This window comes from Biomphalaria glabrata, chromosome 8 (assembly GCF_947242115.1).
Source record: "Biomphalaria glabrata chromosome 8, xgBioGlab47.1, whole genome shotgun sequence".
Taxonomy (NCBI): Eukaryota; Metazoa; Mollusca; class Gastropoda; family Planorbidae; genus Biomphalaria; species Biomphalaria glabrata.
Genome location: NC_074718.1, coordinates 17,021,829 through 17,046,992, shown reverse-complemented (window position 1 = coordinate 17,046,992; position 25,164 = coordinate 17,021,829). Strand labels below are relative to the sequence as shown.

Here is a 25,164-nt window from a genome sequence, read left to right as displayed (position 1 = left end):
TTTACCAAACGGCAGACCTTGTGTTTCACCTGATTCATCATTGCTATGGTCAATAGTGACATTCGAATACTCTAAATTTAAATTGACAGTGTTTAATATTAACTTGTTTATTCAGTAAAAAATTTAGGTACAATAACTTTTAACTTAAGCTAAACAAACACATTGAAAGATTTATGTAACTGTGCATAAAGTGATTAGAGAGATCATCAAAACACTCTAAAGCAGTGGTTACCAAACGTTTTTGTCTCGTAGACCCCTTGCAATGGTTTTTTTTTTTTGTTTTTAGTTGGCCTTTGCCCAACTTATATTTCATTTTAGCAAACATGTCAACTCCATTTTTTTCAGACTATATTCTAACTGTAGTGAGCTAAAGAGTGAAAAAGTAATTTAAAGCAACAAGTTAGAGAGATCTTTCATTTTTATTGACAAAAACTCTAATTTAAATAAATTTAAATTGCAATACATATGTATTACTGCAATCAACAAACACAATGGGAATGTTGAGGTTTTTTCAAATTGTCATCCTCCGTTGCAAGGATACGATGTTTAATATAGGAATTAGTTTTTCTACGAAGTAGTTCTTCAAATATTAAATATTAATTAATTAATGAATTGGCCTTAGGTAGCATAGTAGAAGTGTTTGCAAAGAGCAGTATTTTTGTGTGTATTTCTTTATCATTCACGTGTGGCTCAAATATTGAGTCCGCTGAACTATTTTGGTTAACACGAGAAGGCGAGAGGGACTTATTAACCTTGGCTTGCAGCCAACCTAGTAGAAGAAAAGGTGAATTCAAAACTCTACTGTCTTGCAGCTATACCCAAACGTGGGAAACGTTTTGAGGGTCACTGCTGAGGAAAAAAAAGAGTCGTCGACCCATCTGGGACACCAAAATTAGGTGGAAGATAAAAAATATAGTGTTTTTTTTTGTTATTTTGACTTACTTTTAGTAGCTCAGCCATTCCTGTGCATACAAAATATATCTTCTATGGTCTTCAAGTGCTTTATTATATTATTATGATTTTATTTTGTCGTGTGTAAGACTAGCTGGCTCTTTTTATAGTTATTAGAAAAACGCAATGTTTCCTACTTAAAATCAAGTAGAAATTGTAAACCTAGAGTATTATATATCAATGTTAAGCTTTTTTGTTTCCCTACAAGGATAATCTATTTGCGTCCAATCAATGCAATAACTCATTTTAATACAATTTTTAAAAAATCAGACTTTGTCGAGTTACTTTAAATCCCTGACGTATTTTCTATTATAGACCGGGGAATTAGTATTGCTAATAAACATTCAATTCTATAAGCATGTAGCACTTGTAAGTACTGTATTAATAGCACTGATTGGTTTTAGATCGTATTTACGGAAGACTAACGGTTAACAGTTCAACGCTTGTTTTTGTGTCAGAGCAAGACCTAGTGTTGATGTACACTGATTTGAATCTTCTGAAGTCTATTTTTTTAAATAAAATATAATGTCTCAAATATAAAAGGAAGTGCAGAAGCACTGTCGCATGCAACATGATCCGAAGTTAATAAAAAGAGGAGTAACTCTAGATCAGTAGATCTAGATGTACGTTACGATCGAATGTTTACAAGTTAACAGATTTGATACAGTGGTTATGATGTTAACAATTAGCAGCTCATAATAGATCTAGGTAAGCACTAGGTAAGTACTAATCTAGAAAATAAGGTCTATTGAAAATACATTTAGATTCATGAATCCAAATGTCTAGATCTAGTTGAATTATTTATATTTTCATAATATGTATATACATTTTTATAATTTCTTAATCTAGTCATAATCCGTTATATGTTTTTACAGTCTGCAGGAAGTTAGAGAGGATGAAACAAGAACTATAGATCTGGCAAAAAGTTATTTTTGTACATAACTGTACCATGGTACTGCTGTATAAAGATAATCAAGGGCCTTATAGTTACTTCAGGCTCATTAAGGATCTAGATCTATATTTAAGCTCTCACCCATCACAATACACCAGGTTTAAACTAACAAGTAAAATCACTTCAAATTAATGTTTGAAACTTATAAAACCAAGACTTGAAAGTTGTGGAAATAAGGTGACAGTTACAAAAACAAATACACCATTCTAGCCTCGAAACGGCGCTCGACAATTTAATCATTGATTACCAATGTAAATAGTAAATATATATAAATATATTTATATATCTATATATATTATATATATTTATTTATTTATACATTAGATTAACATCTATATGCTTTTGAAAATATAATTTAATATTAATTTGCAAAATGTATGACACAACTTATTAAAAAACAAACAAAAACAAACTGTTAATTTGTTTTTGTTTTCCACTAGATATGTACAAAAAAAAGCCTGTTTTATCAAGAAGAATAACACATGTACCGGAAGCTCAAAATTGGAACCAGTGAAATCTGCCCATGTGGAGTATCACCAGAAAATGCCGACCACGTCCTCCAAAACTGCTCTCTTTACCAAGAGGCCGTATAAGACATTGGCACCAAATCACCCCAATAGAAAGAAAACTATATGGAGAGCTCCCTGATTTGGAAACCACTGCGCAGTTCATCTCATGTATTGGTCTAGTCATATGAACACTCCAACATAACAATGAGACCGATGAAGAAGAAGAAGAAATCAAGAAGAAATTTTCAAAATATTCAAGGTTTATACAGCTGAAAAAGAAATGAATAAGATGATCTTGGATTTCTTGCATCAAGACATCACGACCGACGCACATCATCATTATAGCTTTTTGTTCATTATATGATTTATCATCTTACTTTTTTTTATAGCATCATTATTATACAAATATTTAAATAAAGCTTTGAAAAAATTTTCTCATTATCTCTAAATACTGAATGTAAGTAAATTATTTGAAAAATTATATATGGTTTACATTTTTTAAACATTTTTCTTCATTTTGCATTTTCTTAAAATGATACTTTTATAACTAATTTTACTACACTTAGCCATTTTATATCAAATGTTATCTCTTAATTATTGAGCATATTAAATGCATTTTATAAATAATCTTAATATATTTAAAATGTGTTGAGTACTTTTAAATAAAATGTTATACTATAACTTTTGAACATTTTATTTTTAAATTAAATGTATACATTTCTTTTCCAATAACATAATTATTTTTCAAGATATTATATGGAAACGTTATCTGTTTATCTCTACATGGTAATAGACGACAAAATCTATTTGTATTTGTCTAACAAAAAGAAAGGAAAAGTAGTTTGATTGATTTTTTTTCTTTTGTTTGCGATTTTCTCAAAAAAAATAATTTTATTCACATTTTTTTACTACAACTTCGATAGTTATGCATACAATTTATTGAAACGTTACCTGCCTTTAACTAATACCAAGTACAATAGCTTTTATATTTAATTGTTTATGTTTGAATTAACATTTTGTCTTTATTGCAATAAAAATATAAAATATGAAAACTTTTGTCTTTATTGCAATAAAAATATAAAATATGAAAACTTTTGTTTCTTAAGCAAAATCATAATAGTAAAATGTATAAAAAACTTTTTCCTTATATTTACAAACTAGAATAAAAACAATGTGGTGGGGTGGTTGCTTTACACACTGTATATATTGTTTTGGTAATTGCATAAATAGTTTTGAAGCGTTAGCAATTTATAAAATATAAATAAAAATTTAATATGGTAGCCATGATAACCAGTAATTCGATAACAATTTAATTTTTTTTTCAATGGTTGTTAATAGGGATTATAAATGTGAAATATGGATAAAATTGATTGATAATTTTAAAAAAATAGAATGTCAAGTGTCCCACATAGTCTTAAGCAGTTTGCAACACTGAGCGCTACACCAAGTCAGTTTGTCAAATCTGTATCTATTTTGTCAGAGTTGCAAATTCTCAGATTATCCTCCAACTTAATTAGTTTCATATCCTTATAAAAAGGCTCTTAGGCAACCGCTTCTTTGACAAGGAAGGAATAAAGCCCAATTTTAAATAATCAATGATGTATAATCTACATTTTTGTTGAACAATAGCTACATATATACAAAATTAAGCTTTTTGAATAAGTACTGAAATTGAATACAACAATTTTTAATTTAAATAGCAAGGTAGGCCTAAATATTAAAAGGATTAAACAAGGTACAAATTATATATTAGTGTATGGAATAATTTCCTTGATGTGATGTGAAAATTAACGTCTCGACCTGCTTTTATGAAATTCATTATCGTAGACCCCCATAGACATCTCGAAGACCCCAATAGTTTTTCTTCACCACGTATGCCCCTTTGAAGTCTTCTTTCACCTCTGGGGGTCTATATAAATCACTTTGAGAATCACTGCTCTAAATCCTTTGTTGGTATTGTTGTATATTTTCATTATTGATAATTACACATACAATCTTATTGATAACTTTGAGTTATGTAAAACATTTTAAATTACAACTAGATCTATTTTTTTAAATCTTTTTTTTTCAAATGTTGTTAAATTTAAAACTTAACCTATTTTATAACAATATGTTTTTAAAAAATCATTTTTTTCTAAATATTTTTATAATTTATTTAGATATAGAGAGCCTAGAGAACCTACATACTAATCTTATACGAAAGACATTTTCATTATGTTTTCTTAACAATTCACTGAATTAAATTTTAAAACTAAAAAGAAATGTATGCATTTTATTTAGCATTTATTTTTACTCTTAAAAATTAATGAATGTTTGATTTAAAAAAAAACATTTTACCCCACCTTTCCAAGAAAGAATTCTGATTAAGCAGATGCATAGAACTAGTACACTTTATAATATTTCTTTAATAAGCATTTAGATCTAAACTTAAGAGACGATATTCACATTTTTTGAACATTTATGTATTAAACTTTTCTGTCAGAAAAGCATTGCATTCGGCTATTCCCAAGAGCGATGGTCATTGCAAAACACAATTGTCTGTTCAATTCCGATGTTGGATATAAACCTAGATCAGCTTCCAGGTTCCTCCATTATAGTTCGTACTTGATTAAAGATATTGTAAAAAAATGTCATGCTATTTTAGGCCATGTAGATCATAACAAATAATACCTTTAAAACTTGTAACATATCTGTCATTATGTAGACGTAAGTCAGTTATTGCCTGAAATTAAAATCATGAAAAAAATATGTAGTTGTACATAAATGTTTTTTTTTAATACCTCTGTTTAAGTCAGAATTTTATGAAACCAGGAAACACAAGCATGGAACCTACACTCTTATATGCATCAAAGTCATGATTTTTATATTCTTGTCACATTAAAAGGGCTGGTTAAACACTCAGATGGCTTCTTAGTTCCAGTGCTGTCCAGGTCATTGGCAAATATACACTTTTGCTCTGGGCGGCCTACGTGTAGTTTTGTAGCTATGGCGGCTACTTCGATACTTGCCTATCACTGCGCTGCTTTTTCATTGATAAACATGGAAAATGAGAATGTAGCTTGCAAGATGCCAATTTATTAAAGTGGGGGGATATGCTTAATCTGTCATGCCCGTTTCCAGCTAAATCTAGTTGCAGAAGAGGGTTCAGAAGATACCTGGAGCTATTTTGGGTGCAGTAGATGAACAATGTTCTTTATATAGTTCCCAGCGTTTGCTAGGTGACACCTGATGGCCCTGGTAGTTCGATTTTTGTGACATGAGCGCCATTCAGACACAACTAGACTTTACATGTTGGGTTTTGATCGAGACCATAGCTTTATCTGATACTACCTCTGGCTTACCCTCATCTTGTTTAGCTCGTTAGTTGACACATTTTGCTGATGTTTGGCTGTTGCCGTATGCTGACAACTGTCTGGAGACTTAGGCGAGATTTGGGCTATGATTGGAGACTAGGATCAATGAGCTGCTCAGAAATATCGACTGCCCAGTTAACAGAGGTACTACTACTCCTACTAAACCGCATACCCCCCAGCTAACTACATATATTTTTATACTCAGATTTATAGCCAAATTAGAAATGTATCATTTTTTTACTTTCAAAAACTAAAAACAATGAGCTAGTAATTGTTTGCAATTGCTTAAACTGTTAAATTTCTAGGAAAATCTTTTGAGCAGTCTTTTTTAGATCCGTGTCCTGGTTTCAAACTACGCCTTGCACCTACCCTCCAGCTTCCATGAAGTTCTGACTTGAATAGAGATGTTGTAAAAATATGTGTATAATAGTAAAAGAAAAGCCAGTGTTGTGGATTAACACCCTATAATCGAGGTAATTCTGTCATATCACTTATTCCATTATAGATACTCTGGAATTGACTCAGAGATTTGTATAGATTCTGCCGCTAAGATTTAAACATGTTTTACTAACTTTAAGTGCGATAACAAATTTAAATTTCATAATAAGAAAATAACGTATCATTTTAGAGGCCCCCGAAAGGGGAAATGACGTTATTAGTTATTTAAGGTGTGTCTGTCCGACCGTCCGTCCCGTTTAGATCTCAAAGATTTGAAGAGAAATTGAAAATTGTTCATCATAATATTTTGGATCATTTAAAGTTCTTATGCAACGGCTACTTTTTTTTCTTTCCGAAACTGAACAATTCATTTTTTAAAATTATGTACGCAAGCATATTTTTAAAAAATACACCACTTTTAAAAACAAAAAAACTTCAGGGGAAGTGAGTTTGTTAAAAAGGTGACAAATTTCTTCATTAATAACTTAAACATCATTCATAGATTCGTGCATTGGAACAAAAATGTGCATCTAAGGTCGCAATGGAAAAATTGTCAATGGATCATTATAAAATATATTTCACATTTATTAAGTAATTCATTGATAGGAATATTTCAAATATTGTATTTAAAAAAAATTATACGAACTTTGTTTTAGTTGAAATTAATTATATATATATATATATATATGCATGTAAATATGGAACCTGGCAGTTCGTGATAAAAAGGGAATCCTTGCTCTTGACTTTTTGCGAAGTTGTCCCTAGTGACAATCTTATTTTTGTCTTGTCTTCGTTCATCTTGAGCTTATTGTCAACCATCCAATCGCTCATCCTTGCAACGGTACCACTGATTTTTGCTGTCAGATGCGACACCTCTGAGGGTACTGAGGAATTGTATAACTGTGAGTCGTCTGCAAAGAAGTGGTATAAGATGCCGGTTGGCTGTATGACACCGTTGATTGGACAGTACTTAGTCAAGAACTAATCCTTAGGGTACACCGTACTTAGAGTAAGCTTGTTGATTCTGTATGGTTAACATCTACACTTTGGGTGCTTTCAGTCAGGTAGGATCTAAGCCACTTTAGGACGATTCCTGCTAAACCAAAAGTGGCAGAAAATAAAGCCTTCAGAATTTCATGTTCTAGCGTATCGAAGGCTTCATCGTGTAAAGTATTGATATGTGGCCTATGTCGGAATTGTAAAGTAAGTCATTTAGTAACCTGACTGTCACAAGACGCTAGCAGTGTGCTGGCGCCTGCTTGAACTGGTAGTAATCTAGGGTTGACTGTTGACGCTGGATTTTGGTGTTAGTCTATATAATTAAGATATGAAACTAAACACCGGAATATAGTTAGATTTTGGTGTTAGTCTATATAATTAAGATATGAAACTAAACACCGGAATATAGTTAGAAACTATAACTTTAAACTGTAACTTTATTTACACACAACATATAAACTTCCAAATGAAACGTTATATACAGGTACATCAGCTACTAAACTAAGGTCTCTAATCGCTATTAACATTAGATTTCACTATCAGTCTCTCGTACAATATTGAGAAGACAAGCAGAAGCGGGAAATACGACCGTCCGCTCTACAAGACCCACGCCAACTAACTGTGCCTTTTTCAGAGCAAAAATTCCTCCCATGTGGACTACACCGCAACACAGTGGTTACGTCCCCTTGCATCATCAGTGACGCATAACCTCAGTGGTTACGTCTACATGCATCATCGGTATCTGACCCGTGATGACGTAAGCCGCGCCAACTGCCCCGTTCCACAGATTCTCCAGATCACCCCGCCCTCGTTGTAGCCTAGGTACTCTGGTCCCGTGACAACAAAATAAACATTAAAGCACAAAAAAAATACTTATTTCCCCTTCCAATAATAAAACAAATCTAATTAAAATATATTAAAACATAAATAATGACATTAGATCTAAAATATAAATAACAGAAATCAAGTTAAAATTTTACAAAATAACTAAGGCCATGGTAGTGGACTGCGGTTGTTCTGCTACACACACACAAACGGTTGTGGGCTCACAGCGGTTTGTGACACTGACCACTGCTGTATCTGAGCTACGGCACTTATTATATGCAGATTGAAATTCTTCCAAGAGAAAGTACTGTTCAAGATGAGAAAGAATTTGTGCTAACACGATGCGCTCCTGAAGCTTTGAAAGGAAAGGAAGATTTGATACCCGGCGAGAGTTGGTTTTTTTTTTACACATTCCGGGTCAAGACTGGATTTATTTAATAAAAGCCTGACAAGTGCATTAAAGTAAATTGATGTGTTACAATATCTGAAGTCAGTGAAGAGTGCACAATGTTTGTAATTTTGGGTACAATCTCATCTAAACATTCAAAGAGAAAGGAAGTTGGAATGGGATCAAAGTCTCATGACTTTTTTGTTATCTTAAAAATAAGGCTTTTGACATAATTTTCAAAGACACACTGAAACTCGCTAAAATGAGAATTTTGAAAGATTGGAGAGTGATTAAGCTGTGATGATAAGAATAGCATGTAATTTTTTTATCTGCTCAATATTGCCAATGAAGAATCTAATGAAGAAAACAGGGAGACCAGATATTGGGATAGATGACAGCAAACGTTCGTTTTTTTTTTTTGCTTTCCCTAACATTTTAGCAGTGTTCCTAAATAGCTTATATGAATAACAGAAGTTTCGTTGTTGTTGTTGTTTTTTGTCAAATATTATAACACAAACTCTCTTTGTAATATTGTTTTCTAAATTTAATCCCCGAATATTCTTGCGGCGTAAATGAGTGATAAAATTCAAATTCCTCTTTGTCTGTGAATTTGATATTAGTTTCTTTAGGACACCTTTAACATTATCAGACTCATTTGCTGTAATGAAGGCTCCCTAGAAAGACTCGAAGATTAAAAAAAAAGAGCTTTGCATTATCTAGCATCATATATCGCAATGTATGTAAGCTGTCAATGCTGTTAGTGTTCTTTCCTGTTATTTGTGTTAACACGTAAGCACATCATATGCAATTCGCATGGTTTTAAAATCATAATTCCTTGTCAAATACCTTGTATGACACAATTTTATTTAATCTCTCTCATTAAATGGCAGAAGAATTCCAAGTCAGATCAAGACGGCATATATAATAGCTTGCACTGTAAATTTATTGCGCAAATCAGTGCTTTAATTAGCGTATGCCTTAAAGCTATTGGTTTAAAGTTTATTTATTTCAATTATTAATAATTATTTATTTATTTTATCTTAATTATTTCCCATTTTTAGTCCCGATTTCCCTACCAACCCCCACCTTTTTCCTCTTCTCGCTAGACTTAGCCCACCACTTTGGCGACAACTAGGCCACGACTTCTCGTTTATCAACCCTTTTACCGGGGATAAGATCAAACAAACAGTCACTTACTTTGGCCTTAGGCGCGGATGTGTGACTTTTACGTCGACACCACCTGGGATGGAATACACCTCATTATTTCTTCCACCCCACCCACGTCTCTCTTTGATCATGGAGATTATTCGTGTCATTACGCCTCTTGACCCTTCCAAAGTGCAACTTTCGTCGGACTTTACCCACGTGAGAGATAATCTTTAGCCTATGGCATTTCCTGTTTCCGCCATTTTCTTCCGGACCTCTATACGATAGAATAAGGCGGGACAGATACACACTATCACTTTTCATTCTATCTGACCAGTCAAGTCTGGACTAACAATTATTCTTGCTTTTAGAAGAATACATGGTGGTAAGCCAAACTTAATAACAGTTCCATCTTAATTAGTCTTTGTATATTACTCACTGGATATTACCATGCGGATTTTATTATTTCATTTATATTTAATTAGTGCATTGTGTATTTCTCACTGTCGTAAGTAGAAACATAAACATGGCATATGTATGTATTTATGTATTGCATTAATTTATATTCACGATAATATTGCTACGTTGCTCAATTGATCGTTGAGGCAACCATGTATGTATTTGTATATCTTATTTTATTTCCTTTATCTCGGCTGACCGCCTTGATAATTTTACTAGCGCACTAATACTGCGCTTAGAAAAAAGATATGAATTATCTACCCTTTACTCATTTTGCTCCGACGAGAGTTGCGCCCCTTGAACGGACACTCTCTCCACTCAGGCGCACTCCATTTTTCTTGGCCGACGGCCATATGTAAAGAAATTATCATGGTCGCTGACCACCATCCATTCCCCCCTTTTTCTCTTCCAACTTATGATATTTAATTGAGACAATTATCTCCCTTACTATGTACATTTTTATATTGCTATCGTCAGCCATCTATTTTCCAAATTATAATCATAATCTCCCCATTGTACTCAAAAGCAATTTTACCAACCTGACGAATGCACCTCAGTCGAGGGCATCCTTGAGATGCATGAGAGACTGTCCTAATTTGTCTTTGTTTATCCGCAGCCTCCCTCAGATGTCTGTCTATTTGCTGTTCAGTGTCACCGGTCTACTTGACACTACTCAACTTTTTGTTAGGATTACTACCTATTACTTGGATCTACTCAACTAATTGTTTGGCTCTACTACCTGTCGCTATCGGCTCTACTTGCCTGCCTAGCTGACATTCCACTTGACAACCTCTTAGGCACGACGTCCCTATAGACCACGTGTCTGTGCGAGGCGTCATAGCTCCGCCAGATCTTCGCAACTCACTGGACTTATCCTGCTAACTACGCTGCCCACGGCAGATCAGCTCTGCCCGCAGTACCCTTTTGCCCACGGTAGCCGGCAACCTACCATAATGTGCCCACTACAGATATCAGAACTTTGGATTGAGACTCCACAAGAACTGTATCGCTGGCGACCCTCTACCCGCTAGAGCGCCACCTCCAGCTGCGAAACCTCCAGCTAGGATCACAGCCAGCTGCGACATCAGTAGGGCAACCAGCTAAGTGCAGAGGACGAAAGTGACATACTCTCATAATTAAGTGCTTAGTATGATGATACAATATTGCTAACGAGATAGATGCAAACCCACTCCCTTATTTTATTTACTTTGTATATTTATGTAAATAAATACTCTTTAGTTTTACAACTTTGTATCTTTCTCCATTGTTTGTCTCGTTGCGTATCTGCTCCCAATTTATCTCTGATGGACCAGTGTGTGAAAATTCAAAAATAATCATCCCCTAGACACCAAACAAGCCATTCACACACGTCATACACGAGGTCCGTCACAGTTGCCCGTAAGTTAGTTTTTAGCTCCAGACAGCTATTGCGAAAAAACTGATGTATATGAGTTCTCGGCTTTAAAAAAACTGTAATAATAATGTCTTCAAATTACATTTTCTTGAAATGACATTTTTATTTCAAAATCTCGTTAACGAATATGAACAATATAAAAAATGTATTTCAATCTAATACAATTCTATGTCTTTGTGATAAAGATGAGTTGTAAAGGATTTTCTTTTTTCTTTGACAATCGCAACTTTGACCAACAAGAAGATAAATGTATTTAGTGCCGTATTGTTATTTAGAAGTTCTCCAAAAACCAGATTAGACACGAAAATACACGAATACACGAAATTCAAACATATCATATTTAAGAAATAATTAAAATTGTATTTATTAAAAGACGATCATACGATTTTCATCAATTTATTACTTTACATATTTTTTTTTTATTTTAACAAAATGAACGTTAAGTAAAATCATATACAAATTTTGATGCATTTAAATTCTAATTGATTTATAGAATATGTTTACGTATTAGAATTGCCTTTTTTATTCACTATTAGCGTGTCAAATACATCTTTTGTAAATTGCTTTAAAACATTGGATTTTAAATAGCATGGGTGATTTAAAGTTGACAAATGGAATGAAGATGTAAAAACAAGCCAATAAAAACAAAAAGCTAAGAGAATCCTTAAAAAATGTTAAAACAGTATAACATACTACTCACTTCTGTTTGAATTTTTTCTTTTGTACGCTGTGTTTACAAAATCGATCCCATTGTGTAAAACGCACAAGCAATATATTTATTTAGCTCTTGGTTTTAAGGAAAAAAAATCTAATTTAAAAAAAAGAACATTAATTTAATTTAGTTATATTTAATATATGTGTATATATAATCAAGAGCATTTTTTTAAACACTTTAAATTGGTAAAAGAGAAAATCGAAAAAAAAAACAGTTTTATTGTCTTACTGATGTTGTCGATTTGTAGTATCATTTCTAAATATTATTTATAATTTCGAATATAGCATACAGATTATTGTTTCTCTCTATGTTTTCAAGTGGCGTAGCTTATATTATCAAGATTTTTTTTCAAAAATAAGGAAAAAAAATGGTGTTAATTATAATACTATCAAAGATATGTTAAAATAATATATAAATATAATAACAAAGACTTAGAATATTTTAATTAATTGAAATTTTTGTGATAATATTGAGATTTAATACCAAGTAAGTGTTGAGATGAATTAAAATGTATACTGCAAACCAATGACATATAGCTGTCTGAGATAATTGAGTGTATTAATCTGCATGAAATTGTCATTTTTAAAAACAGGAGGTTAGTAAACCTGTTTTTTTTTTTACCAAATATCCCCCAGAAAATCCTCCAAGAGCGACTAAACTACTTCCATTTTTAGCCTTTCCTCGAATATATTTGGAGATGTGTATGTACACAGAAATTTACATCCTAGCTATTTTATTCTAAGAGCATGTAGTTACAGAAGCGGTTGCAGTTACAGTGACTTGCTAATTCAAATTATTTAATTTATTTAGGTTAAATATTACATTTTAAAGTAGGTAAACAATATATATTTTAGATTTCCCATCCCCTGTTTCCTGATGTCATTAAAAGTACAATTAAATCTCTTTTATTGCAACCACGCCTGTCTTCGTAGAAACCGGAAACACAACTTTTCACATACTTGAAAATAGAGAGATTAGAGTGGACTCAAGTTTTGAAATGTCGTTTATCGTGACATATGTAGGTTTAGTTAATGCATATTGAGTTGCTTTTTAATGTAAATGTTCAGTTTCTATTGAAAAATGTTTTGGGAGGTTCAAAAGATCTCATGTTTTTCTTTTTAGAACTACTTAAGTAATTTTAATTTTTTACTTAAAGCCGTTTTGTTTATTAGATTATATATATATATATTATATTATGTCTAAATAAAGTTACCACATCTACATCTGTATTTCCAATTACTTTTTAAAATGTATCTTTTCTAAGCAGTAAACTAAGCTAGCTCATTCAGCCCCTCACAATCATTGTTGCTTGTTTTTTTTTAACGGTCAATATGATATTCGGAGATATAACATCTTCACTTTTCACTTAGACATTCACTTGAATTCATATACTTTATAGTAAACGGTTGTTTAAATTTCCACAATGAATATCCTCACATTAAATCTTTTTTTTTCTATTAAACACATTAACACTCTGTATAGTAAAAAAAAAAAAGTTTGTCAGAAGTTTAGCATGCTCTCTTGAAAATTAGATCAACTATATGTTTATGTTTAAAAGATTACTTAGTATGTACTGTTACTTAGCGTGTATTGTTACTTAGCGTGTATTGTATACTTAATAATAAAGCATTGCTTTAAGTTTTATGGTTGTGGATGTTGCTAGGTAATAGAATAAATAATAGATTAATCTAAGCAAAGATTTAAAAAGCATGGAGTGTGTTACAGTTGTGCTGTTTAAATTGTATCAGAAACTAAATTATAACAATTATTAACTAACTTATCTTGTAACTAATAGACGTTTCTGTTTCTTTAATTTTTGTTGTCTATCGGTTATTAAATTAAATAAAATGTTATCGCAAACTTAATTATTACTTAATATTATTACAAATCAGCAGTGACAGGTAGAGACGACACAGCAGCGAGTGTTTTCTGAAATGTACATGTATAAACAATGACGGGATTTGACGTGTCGTCTCGTAATTTTACTAGCAGTGTTTCTTCAACATTGGAGAAGTGATTTGTTACTATAGAAACCAGAGAGTTAATGTCAAAAGTTAGTTGTCGGTAGAGTCGTCGACAGAGTTGTTGTTAGTATTGTTTCCTGTGCGTGACAGCAGAAGAGAGATGTGTACAAATCGATGCAAATTAATAAGGTTTCAGTTAACTGGAGTTGACTACATTCATTAAAGTCTATACAGATAGTTAGAGTGGACTTGAGCGGTTACAGTCGATAAAGTCGAAGAAAGAGACTCTGATTTGGTAGAGTTGAGTACGACTTGGAACAGTTGAGTAGAGCAAAATACGGTTCAATGCAAGTTAAGAAGAGATGAAATGCAACGACGTAAGGTGAACTGTAAACACCCAGATATTTTACGCTACTAGTTTCAGTAACGAATTACTAGAGTTAATAGTCAATAAAGTTATATGAAGCTGAAAGTTCAGTTGTCATATTTTTTGCATTTTTTTTGTTGTGAGTCTACTAGTACATTTAGCCAGAAAGTTCAGAAATACGTAACAATATATTGAAAATATTAAAAAAAAATATTACAAAAGAGTTTATGTTATCCACTAGCGGATCCAAAACTTTGGCGTGGGAGGGAAGGGCGATTTTTTTTCCACACCCTAACCCTAACCCCCATTAAACCCTAACCCTAACCCTAAGCATAAACGCTCGTACAGTATATATATATATATATGGGGTGTATGGGGTATCTAAGAGGGGTAGCACCTCTAGTGGACAGGCAGTCGTATCCTCTTTTTGAGGGTAGCTTGGCTCACTCTTGGTCCCCACACGGTACCCAACTCTCACATGTGGCTCCCAGAAGCTGTAGCATGCGCCGCGGCCACACCCCGGAAACGGCTTTGACTTGCCGGCTAAACCAGGTAGAGGGTATCTGACGTGTCCATGGCACTCAGTACACTGAGGTTCTGTCAAACCTAGCATGTGAAGTCTGGACTTGGCGGCCTGTGCGTAACGTCACAAAACTAGACTAATCGGACAGAATGGCAAGTACCAGCATAGTGCTGTGGAGTACTCAAGAGCGGGACAAGATATATATAGGCAATGGATGCGCCTAAATGAGTCATTGGTTTTGGCTTAATCTTAAGACGGGGCAGAATTTGGTGTGGCTAATCAAGCCAATTCTAGAACGGAAGACTTTGCCACAATTCGTACATGTGTATGCCTCTGATTTAGGGCTAGCAGACAGGGCAGCTTTCTTTTTATCCCTCTTGATTAAAGCCGCTTCAATTTTTTTGTTCTCAGCAAGGGTTGTCCCAGCACGCACAGTCTGCCTCCATGCACTCCTGTCTTTGGCTATATTTTCCCACATACTTTTGCTGATTCCTGAGGCTCTAATGTCTCGCTTGCAAAAATCTCTATATGTTAGTCTTGGGCGGCCCTTGGGTCTGACTCCTTCCACAAGCTCAGCATATAAGATATCTTTCGGGATTCTACCATCTGGCATGCGGGTGACATGTCCGAGCCAGCGTAATCTTCTTTGTGTCAGGAGAGCATACATGCTGTTCATATTGGCCAATCTTAAAACTTCCTGATTGGAGACATGGTCCCTCCAAGAGATGCCCATTATGCGTCTCAGGCAGCGCAAGTGGAAACTATTCAATCTGTGCTCTTGGTACATGTATGTTGACCAGCTTTCACTGCCATAAAGGAGAGTGCTCACAACACAGGCGTTGTAGACTAGGATTTTGGTCGCTGTGGTCAATTTACCATTTTCCAGACGCGCTTGGAGAGTTTTGCCAATGCTGTGGTAGCTTTTCCTATCTTTTTTGTCAGCTCGATGTCTAAGTCTAGGTTACTGACAATTGTTGAACCCAAGTAGGTAAATTCCTGCACCACTGAAAGGGTGTGGTTCCCAATTTGTATTATAGGTATTTCTGCGACGTATTGTGCCAGGATTTCGGTCTTGGAGAGACTTATAGTAAGGCTAAACTCTTGACAAGCAGCTGCTAAGGCGTTCACTAGCTTCTGTAGACCTCCTTGTGAGTGAGATACGAGTGCCGCGTCATCGGCAAACAGCCGCTCCCTTATCAAGATACGACGCCTTTTCGTTTTGGCTTTAAGACGTGTCAGGTTAAAGAGCCTTCCATCGGATCTGCTATGGATGTATATTCCGTCTTCCAGGGATTTAAAAGCACTGGATAGTACGACTGAGATGTGTGTATGTGTGTTTATATATATATATATATATATATATATATATATATATATATATATATATATATATATATATATATATATATATATATATATATATATATATATTAGAATTTAAAAAAAGCAGTGTTTCTCAACCTTTGGCGAAAAAACACACACATACAAAAAAGCCATGATAAGGCCTTTATCGTGACAGCTAGGGGCTCTAGAGGAACGCTGTAAGCTCCCCCAATGATTTCAGGGGCCTAGCGCCGACGCCAAAAGCGTTTTCTTGCATTCTTCACAGCAGAAATGCATTCTCCTGACATCTACAGCTCATTATTCATCTTATTCAAAAAGGTCCTTTTGAAAATGTTTTACTTGAAAAATATTATAATTTAAATTAACAGACCCTTACTATATTGCAAATTTACCGATTTGTTCCTTGGAAAAGATAATATTCCCCATATATTTACATTAATACTTTGAGGATCGCCACCGAAAAAAAATATTCGAAAAATAATATTTAAAAAAAAGGTCATTTGTAAGTGATACATTTTGTTCAATAGGCATGTTCATAACTTTGTTTTGTAACAGAACTATAATTCAAAGCTCTAAACAAAAATTTTGGAAGTGGGAGGATAAATTAATTGGGCCAATTAGATTCTACTCTAATTTTTTGGCATTTTTATGATTCAAGGATATATTGTGAGTTATAATTTCAAAATTGTTTAAAATGTTTTTAAACGTCATATTTTTGTCTGGAAAGGGGAGAGGTCGGTGAAGTGAAAACTTAATTTTGTAATTGTTTAATTAACTAAATTGCTAAAGAAAAAAAGTAATGTTTTGTCCGATGGGCGGAAGGCTATTGCATGTAACGCCCTTACCACCTGGTACAACTCTTTTTCGTTTTATATTTACTAATGATTGTGACAGGTGGGGGGATGTGACGTGTGTTTGGCGTGTTTAATGTCTAGGGGATGATTATTTTTAAAGCTATCACACACCAACCTATCAGCATATGAATCGGGAGCAGACACGCAACGAGACAAAGCAATGAAAGATAGATACAAAAGTTAAAAATGAAGAATATTTATTCACATAAATATACATATAAGAATAAAAAGGGGGAGGGTTTGCTTCTATCTCTAAATAATACTAGCTTTAATCATCACTCTTGCATTTAATAAGAGAGTATGTCACTTTGTTCTCTGACTTAGCTGGTTTTCCTGTTGATGTCGCAGCTGGCTGTGTCCTGGCTTGAGGTTCTGCAGCTGGAGGTGGCGCTCTAGCGGATAGAGGGACGCCGGTGATATAGTTCTTGTGGAGTTTCAATCCCAAAATCTAATATCTGTAGTGGGCACAGTCGGGCGGGTGGCCGGCTACCGTGGGCACAAGTGTACTGCGGGCAGAGCTGATCTGCCGTGGGCAGCGTAGTTGACAGGATATGTCCAGTGAGTTGCAGAGGGTTGGCGTAGCTATGACGTCTCACACAGATCTGAATCTATAGGGACGTCGCACCTAATAGCTTGACAGGTAGGCTGTCGAATAGGCGGGCAATGCCGATAGCGCCAAGTGGTAGAGTTGAGTAGATCTTAGTAGGTAAGTGCAGTGCTGAATAGCACTAAGCACAGATGCAGATAAATAGATCGTTGATCCAATAAATAAATAGGTAGGCAGGTCAGTGAGCTAGTGCAGTGCTGAATAGCACTAAGCACAAAGATAGTAGGTGATTCTTGATATCAAACAGATAGGCAGACACCTGAGGGAGGCTGCGGATAAATAAAGACAAGTTAGGACATGTCTCTTATGCATCTTATCGATGCCCTCGACTGAGGTGCATTCGTCAGATTGGTAAAATTGCTTTTGAGCACAAAAGGGGAGATGATGACAAATGGGATTTGGAAAATAGATGGCAGATAGTAGCATTATATAAAAATGTACATAAAAGGGGAAATAATAATATAAAATGTACATAGAAGGGGAAATAATAATCTCAAATAAACAACACAGGTGGATAGAGAAAGAAAGGGGGGGGGGTGAATTGGGCGGTGGTCAGTGACCCTGACGGTATGTTTACATATGACCGTCGATCGAGAACAATGGAGCGCGCTTGAATGGAGAGGGTGTCTGTTCAAGCGGCGCAACTCTCGTTAGAGTGAAATGGCTACAGGGGAGATAATTCATATCTCCTTTCTAAGCGCAGTATTAGTGCGATAGTAAAATTATCAAGGCTGTCAACCGAGATAAAGGAAATAGAATAAGATGTACAAATATATATATGGTTGCATCAACGATCAAGTGAGCAACGTAGCATTAATAGATTAATGCAATTCATAAATAAATACATAGGACATGTTTATGTTTTCTACTTACGCCAGTGAGAAATACACAATGCACTAATTAAATATAAATGAACTAAGCAAAATACACATGATAAAATCCAATGGAAATATACACAGAGTAATTAAGATGGAACTTGTGATTAAGTTCGGCTTACCACCAGGTATTCCTCTAGGAGTGAGAATAAATGATACAGTCCAGACTCGATAGTTCAGCTCGAATGAGAAGTGAAAGAGAGTCTAGCCTGATTTAATTTACCTTATATACAGGCATGGAGAATGTGGGCGGACACAGGAAATGTCCTAGGCTTAGAATTATCTTACACGTGGGTGAAGTCCGACAAGAGATGGGATTCGCACATTGGGAGGTCAATGGGCGTGTTTGTCCTCGTGGACTCCTAGATCAAAGAGAGACATAGGAGAAAGGGGGGGGGGTGACTTGCATTCCACACAAGGTGGTGTCCACTGCGGCTGTCAGACATCCTGCCGATAAGATCAAAGTCTGTGCGTATCTTTGCCCCGGTCAAGGGAAGATAAATCGAAAGACGTGGCCTAGCTATCTCCAATGTGGTCAACTAAGTCTAGCCTGGAGCGGAAAAGGTGGTGCGGGGGAAGAATTTGGGGGTAGGATGGGGAAATAATTAAAATAAAATAAATAAATAAGGTAAAATAATAATTAATGCTGTGATAAATTTGAGTGACTCTGACAGCGAGTTTTTGACTTGTCACAATGATAAAATTTGAGATCAGAGTCTGTGTGCGACATAATATACAAATGGGTTAAAACATCAATATGTACCTTATATAACAATTCAAATAATTTTGTTCACAAAGTATGATTTCTTTATAAAAATAGGACCTCCCCCCCCCACTCAGAGGTCTAGAGTGGGGAGGGCAGTAGAAAATAAAGCCCCCCCCCCACACCTCACCGAATCGGCATATATACCGGAAGTATAGCGATATAATATAAAATTGTATAGTAGTTCAACTAATTTTGTCCACAAACTATAATATCTAAATAAAAGTAGGACCGCCCCCTCCCACTCAAAGGATTTAGGTGGGAAGGGGAGTAGATGTATTTGGCCTCCAAACCCAATCGGTTAACAGCGGTTAAATATGAATAACAATTTTTAATTATATATATATTTAATCGATTCTGTTCACAAGCTGTTATTTCTACAAATAAATTTGAACGCACCCCCACTCGAAAGTTTATGGTGGGGGTTGGAGTGATATTGATGCCATCGACGCCTCCCCATCCCATCAAATTTGCCAACCTGCTAGAAAAAGGGGGGCGGAATAATCTAAGACTTGGACGAAATATAAGTTTTATCAAAATTGGTCAAGCGGTTTTGATTTCTTTTCTGCACTTACATACATACGCCTTACTTTCTTATTTATAGTATAGATAGATAAAAGTCAATTTTTATATAAGAGCATTAGCATAGAAGAAACATAAGCTTTTTAACAACCATCGTACCTTCTGTATGAATAAGCAACTGATGAAAGTTCTTGTCATTTTCTTAACACATTTGAGCAAGTAATCGCATATTAATCTTGTTGCTTGATAAAAAAAATTGAAATATTCATGTAATATTTCACTTTTTACACCCTTATTAACCATAGGCCAAGAAACAGATGACCTTTACATCATCTGCACTATAGACCACAAGGTCAAAATGGGAAACTTAACTTTACACGTGTTTGTATTACTTTTAAGTGTTTTCACCTAACTACGGTTAGAAATCAGTGAAGAAAAAAACACATTTGAAGGTCATAATTAAGCAAAATTGCTATATTACAAAACAATGGAAAATACAAACCAAAAATGTTTGGGAACTACTTTTCTAGATGTTGCGTGACCCGATTTTAGTAGGATACTTGGAAAGATTTTCTAACATTATATATTCTCTTTGGTTGTCTCAGATATTGCGGTTTCATTGCACTTGTATATGACTTCTGTAATGTCTTGTAGTATTAATAGTTTTCCCCGCATACGCAAGAGTGGCTTATGAAGTCTTTACATTTGTAGTTAGATCCTATACATTTATATTATACAATTTTTTAAGTAAAAGCATTACTCAAAAGGCTCTGAAATGAGACATTTAGTGCGTGTTAACAAGACTGATTATGCAAATTGTATTGAACCATTATTCTGCTGGCCAAATCAGAAAGCTCACGTAACATGAAGATATTGGGATTAACACGCTCCATAAAGATATACTTACTCTTTTTGTGCATCGATTTTTAGTCACACTTTAGTATCCACCCTTGCCCTCATTTCACTTTATTTTTACTTAATTTGACCGTGTGATTATCAAAACAGTTAAGCCGAAGGCTCTTCAAACTCTAGATTAGTATGCCTGCTTGAACAAAACGCTCTGTCAGAAAGAGGTTTATGTTAATTCCTATATTTTTAAAAAATATATTTCAAATGTGTCAATTTTCAAATGCCGCATGCATTACGGGTGTATGAACTAGAATACATGACTAAAGACCGAACTGAGAACACCTGCCGTTTTACTATGTTTTACCAATCTAACCGTTCCTTTGACCATAGTTTATCAGCATGCTGTTTTAAAACCCCGCACTGTGCAATGGGAAAGCGAGTTCCCGAATGATACGTTTTTTTTAGTACTTTTTTTTGCTTTTACGTTGTGAAGGGGTAAATTAATATCAATATATGCCCCTCAACATTGCTAGATATTTTTGTGTTAAAGCTTGTTTTCTTCTCAAATTTATTAGTCATGATATAGATTTGTCTAAAATAGCTTGATGGCAACCAAGACGCGTATCATTTTAGTGGCTTTTTTAGTGAAGTCAATGTTGCCATGTTAAAGTCGGCTAATATGCAAAATTTGGGAGTAGTTTTAAATTTATTTAAAGCAGTTAAAAGTAAAAAAAATGTATATAACCTAATGCTAACTTAATTCAACTAACTTATGTTGTTTTTTTGCGATTTAATGTACTAAATGGTAAAGATTGGGGTTTTTAATTTTGGATATTAAGACTCCTATAAGTCCACCCAGCTCTAATGGGTCGGTACCTGACATCGGTTAGAGAAAAATGTTTAAATACTTACTATTATTTTTTTTCTTTGTAAAAATTAATTTATTTGTGTAATTTAACAAAGTACGCAAACTATAAGACTTACCATTTTATTTCTTTATCAGTAATGACGTATGCCAACTTTTATTATATGTTAAACCAATTGATTAATGTTAAAGAAATAAGATTTAAACTTCACTGTAAATATTTCCAATAAAACTCTATTTGACCTTGCATAGGCTATTAACATTTTATAATTGGCCTTATATGAATGCCAAAAATAACTCCGATAGCGAATAATGCACAAATAAAATCATTACGTCAAGAATTTACTATAATCACTGAAAAAAATAGAATATCTTTAATTATCATTACAATATATAACTCATTGGTGGATCCAAGGGAGTAGCAGTAAGGGCAATCTCTCCTCAACCACCAACTTCCTTAGCGCAGGAGCGGGGGTATGCAATTTTCTTATAAGAGAAACCAAGCTGTTTCTGTACATATTAATAATATGTACTAATCTACAATAAATTTTACTGTCTGACTGACTGATTGATCGATACATCTCTTAAACTGTCGTACGGAATTGCATGAAACTGTGTACACACGTTCCTTTTAACTCCTATGCACTTAGAACCGGTTTTGATAGATTTGCAGCCTGACCACTAAGAAAAAACAATAAAAACACGAAAAACCCCACGCTTTTATCAAAAATTTGTATTTTAATTTCGGTATTTTTCCTAAAAGTCGCAATTTGTATCTACAATATACAATTTTGTTTCTGACCACTGAATCGTAATTGCTAATTCTTCCATTTGTAGTGGACGATTAAATATGAAAATGCAAGGACAACTTAGACATTTTTAAAGATAGAAACCACAATGGTTATAATTATCAACAGTTATTTTTATTCTAGATTTCTACCAACTAAATATTAGATAGCCAACGACTAGATCCAGATAAACAAATAGTCATTTGTTGTAAGGCAAAATTAAAAGTCCTGAAAATTGTCAGTGTGTCAAAATATTTATTTTGTGGGGGTGTACATTATGGTTTATAAAGATAGGTTATTCAGATATAGATCCATGACTAACAAAAAAATATGTAAAGAGTTGCGAATAGTAATTGTCGTTTTACCAATAACTATAGAAAGGTTAAAAAGTGTATTAGAGGGGCGATTCATTCAAAATACTGTTCTGTTTTAAAGGCATTATAATTCAGGTACTTAAAAAAACTACAACTAATGGACCCTACGAAGTGTTTGTGCGTACTACATAATATGGGTTTGCTAGCCATTTGATGAAAGATAGAAATAAACAAAAAATAAAAGTTTTTTTTTTAGAATTTACTAACTAGTAATTATGTTAACTGTGTGGTGACGTTGTAATGTGGGCCGTTATATTGAATGGTTTAAAAGTGATTAAGGCGATATACACATATACCCAATCTTTCAACAATATTGTAATACGGGTATCATGTGAATATAGATGCGCTTTTAGCATTCAAGGACAACCGTTTTATTAGAATATACAATGGCCAAACTGATAGTAAAAAGAAATGTTTTTGTGCATACTCTATGATAGGTGCTTGCGGACCTTTCGTTTCTAGAATGTTTCGAAATTTTATCCGATCACACATTAGCTATCAATCCCGTAAAAAAGCATTTATTTAATTTATTTATTTTCCCCCTAACACCAGACACACTTAACTCACTGACTGACCCTGTTAGGAAGTCTCGAGGAAAAGAGAACAATTGCGATTGTGAAGATATATATATATACTAAGGCGTGTCTTCAAGTCCGAAGATTAATGAGGAATGCAGTATTTCTCGTGTCTTCCAGCTCCAGCTGTGGCCTACATAATTTGCAACGAACAGGACAAGCTTAAGTCGATAAAGATTTTCTTGAAATGAAAATTTTCTTGAAATGAAACGCTTCTTAGCGCGAACAGTTTAAAAGAAGAAGCATCACTATTCTCATCTTATTTCACTCTTTAATTTTTTTCCTTATTCATAGATCTAGACATAGGGATGCACCTTATTTAGAATAATATTTTGCATCTTCTAATGATACCACGGTCCTTGAATTATATGAACCTGATATTCATGATTCGCTACTGTTGAAATAGTTGGTATATAGACACAATATTTTAAAAAAACAGTAAAGCTTTGATTTATGGCATTAAATCGGTCTCGGGTCCTATGTGGTCAAACAATGACCCCACATTCTATTAAAATCTTTGGAAAAAATGCTGATTAACTCAAGGAGCTAAAATAATGAACAGATCATTATCTCGATATCTATATTATTAAGTTAAAGTTGAAGGTGTCTCAATAGCCACACTACGTGATTTTCTAGTGTTGGGAAGTCTATTAAGGCTTAATGAATTTTAAAAAGCAATTATTGACTTGAAAAATAGAAATTCTCCAGGGAGTCGTGGCATTCCAGTGGTACTAATAAATGCCAATATAAACATTTCTGCTCCAAGTACTATTTAAAATTTTCTTCCGATATTGTCCAACAGGACAAGCGCGACTAAAAAATTGTCACACTATATGAAGACAAAAATATAAGAGTAATCGCAACAATTATAAAGGTATCACTCACCTCAGGCGACAACATTTCGAGTTTATTCAGAGTGTCAATGTAGATCCACTGAAGAAATAATATCTACTCTAAAACTGCTTTAGAAATTTCAAAGAAAGGCATCGCATTTTATCTGAAATGATTAGCATAATTGACATTTCAAAATCTAAAAAAAAAAATAGAATGCCCTCCCAAACTACTATAGTTTATTTATCACGAGGAAATATATGTACTGTGAAATTAAATGGAGCACAGATAGAATTGTCAAGCGAAGCATCAGAATAGACAGGAGGAGCTACATTGAAGTACTTCATAACAGAATCAAAGACATGTACTTAGTCATTAAAACGATATTTGGAAAGTTTCCAAGTCAGAGAGACCAGTAAAGAACAAGAATGGTGAAATGATAACTAGTGAAGAACGACAAAAAAGAGATACATCGGGAATTTCCAGAAGCTACTCCTGAAAACCCACTAGAGATACAGCCAGCTGGCTCAAGAGACCTACCTATCAAGTGCAGTGCAGAGGTACAGAATAGTTCATGGCAGGCAGCGGACAGAAACATTTGAAGTTCAAACATTAGTGAGACAAGGCTGTTTATTTTCTCCTTTCTGTTAGGGTCAAGATATCCCTACGACAAGGTGTGGTAGAAGTAGTGGGTTTAAAGGATGATTAAGGGGAAGCGTGGTCGAGTGGCTAAGTTTGCTTGAACTTAGCTTGGCTTGGCTACCTTTGAAGGGGGCTCGGGCAGAGTTGTGTATACTGAGCGCCTAAAGGCGCTAACCCTACATTTTATTTCGAAAAGGCTGTAACAATGTTCTTTAAAATTTCAAGGTATGTGTATATTAATGTGAAAAAAAAATTCTCAACTCATTGGCCAT

At 34.2% G+C, this 25,164-nt stretch overlaps 1 protein-coding gene across 2 annotated transcripts in view; it reads right to left on the bottom strand.

Moving 5' to 3' along the window:
* LOC129927882 (uncharacterized) overlaps positions 1-24,719 on the bottom strand; it is a 28,335-nt gene extending 3,616 nt beyond the window's left edge. Inside the window, exons 1-4 of one of the 2 annotated variants that reach the window (XM_056039537.1) lie at positions 24,619-24,719; positions 24,305-24,416; positions 5,083-5,134; positions 6-71 (exon numbers count right to left, since the gene is read on the bottom strand). In XM_056039537.1, coding sequence (XP_055895512.1) covers positions 6-71; positions 5,083-5,134; positions 24,305-24,319 — 133 coding nt within the window. In that variant the 5' untranslated portion in view covers positions 24,320-24,416; positions 24,619-24,719. Of the gene's footprint in view, positions 1-5; positions 72-5,082; positions 5,135-24,304; positions 24,417-24,516 lie in introns of both variants that reach the window. The other variant, XM_056039538.1, reaches the window with a different exon arrangement.
* Positions 24,720-25,164: the final 445 nt, after the last annotated feature.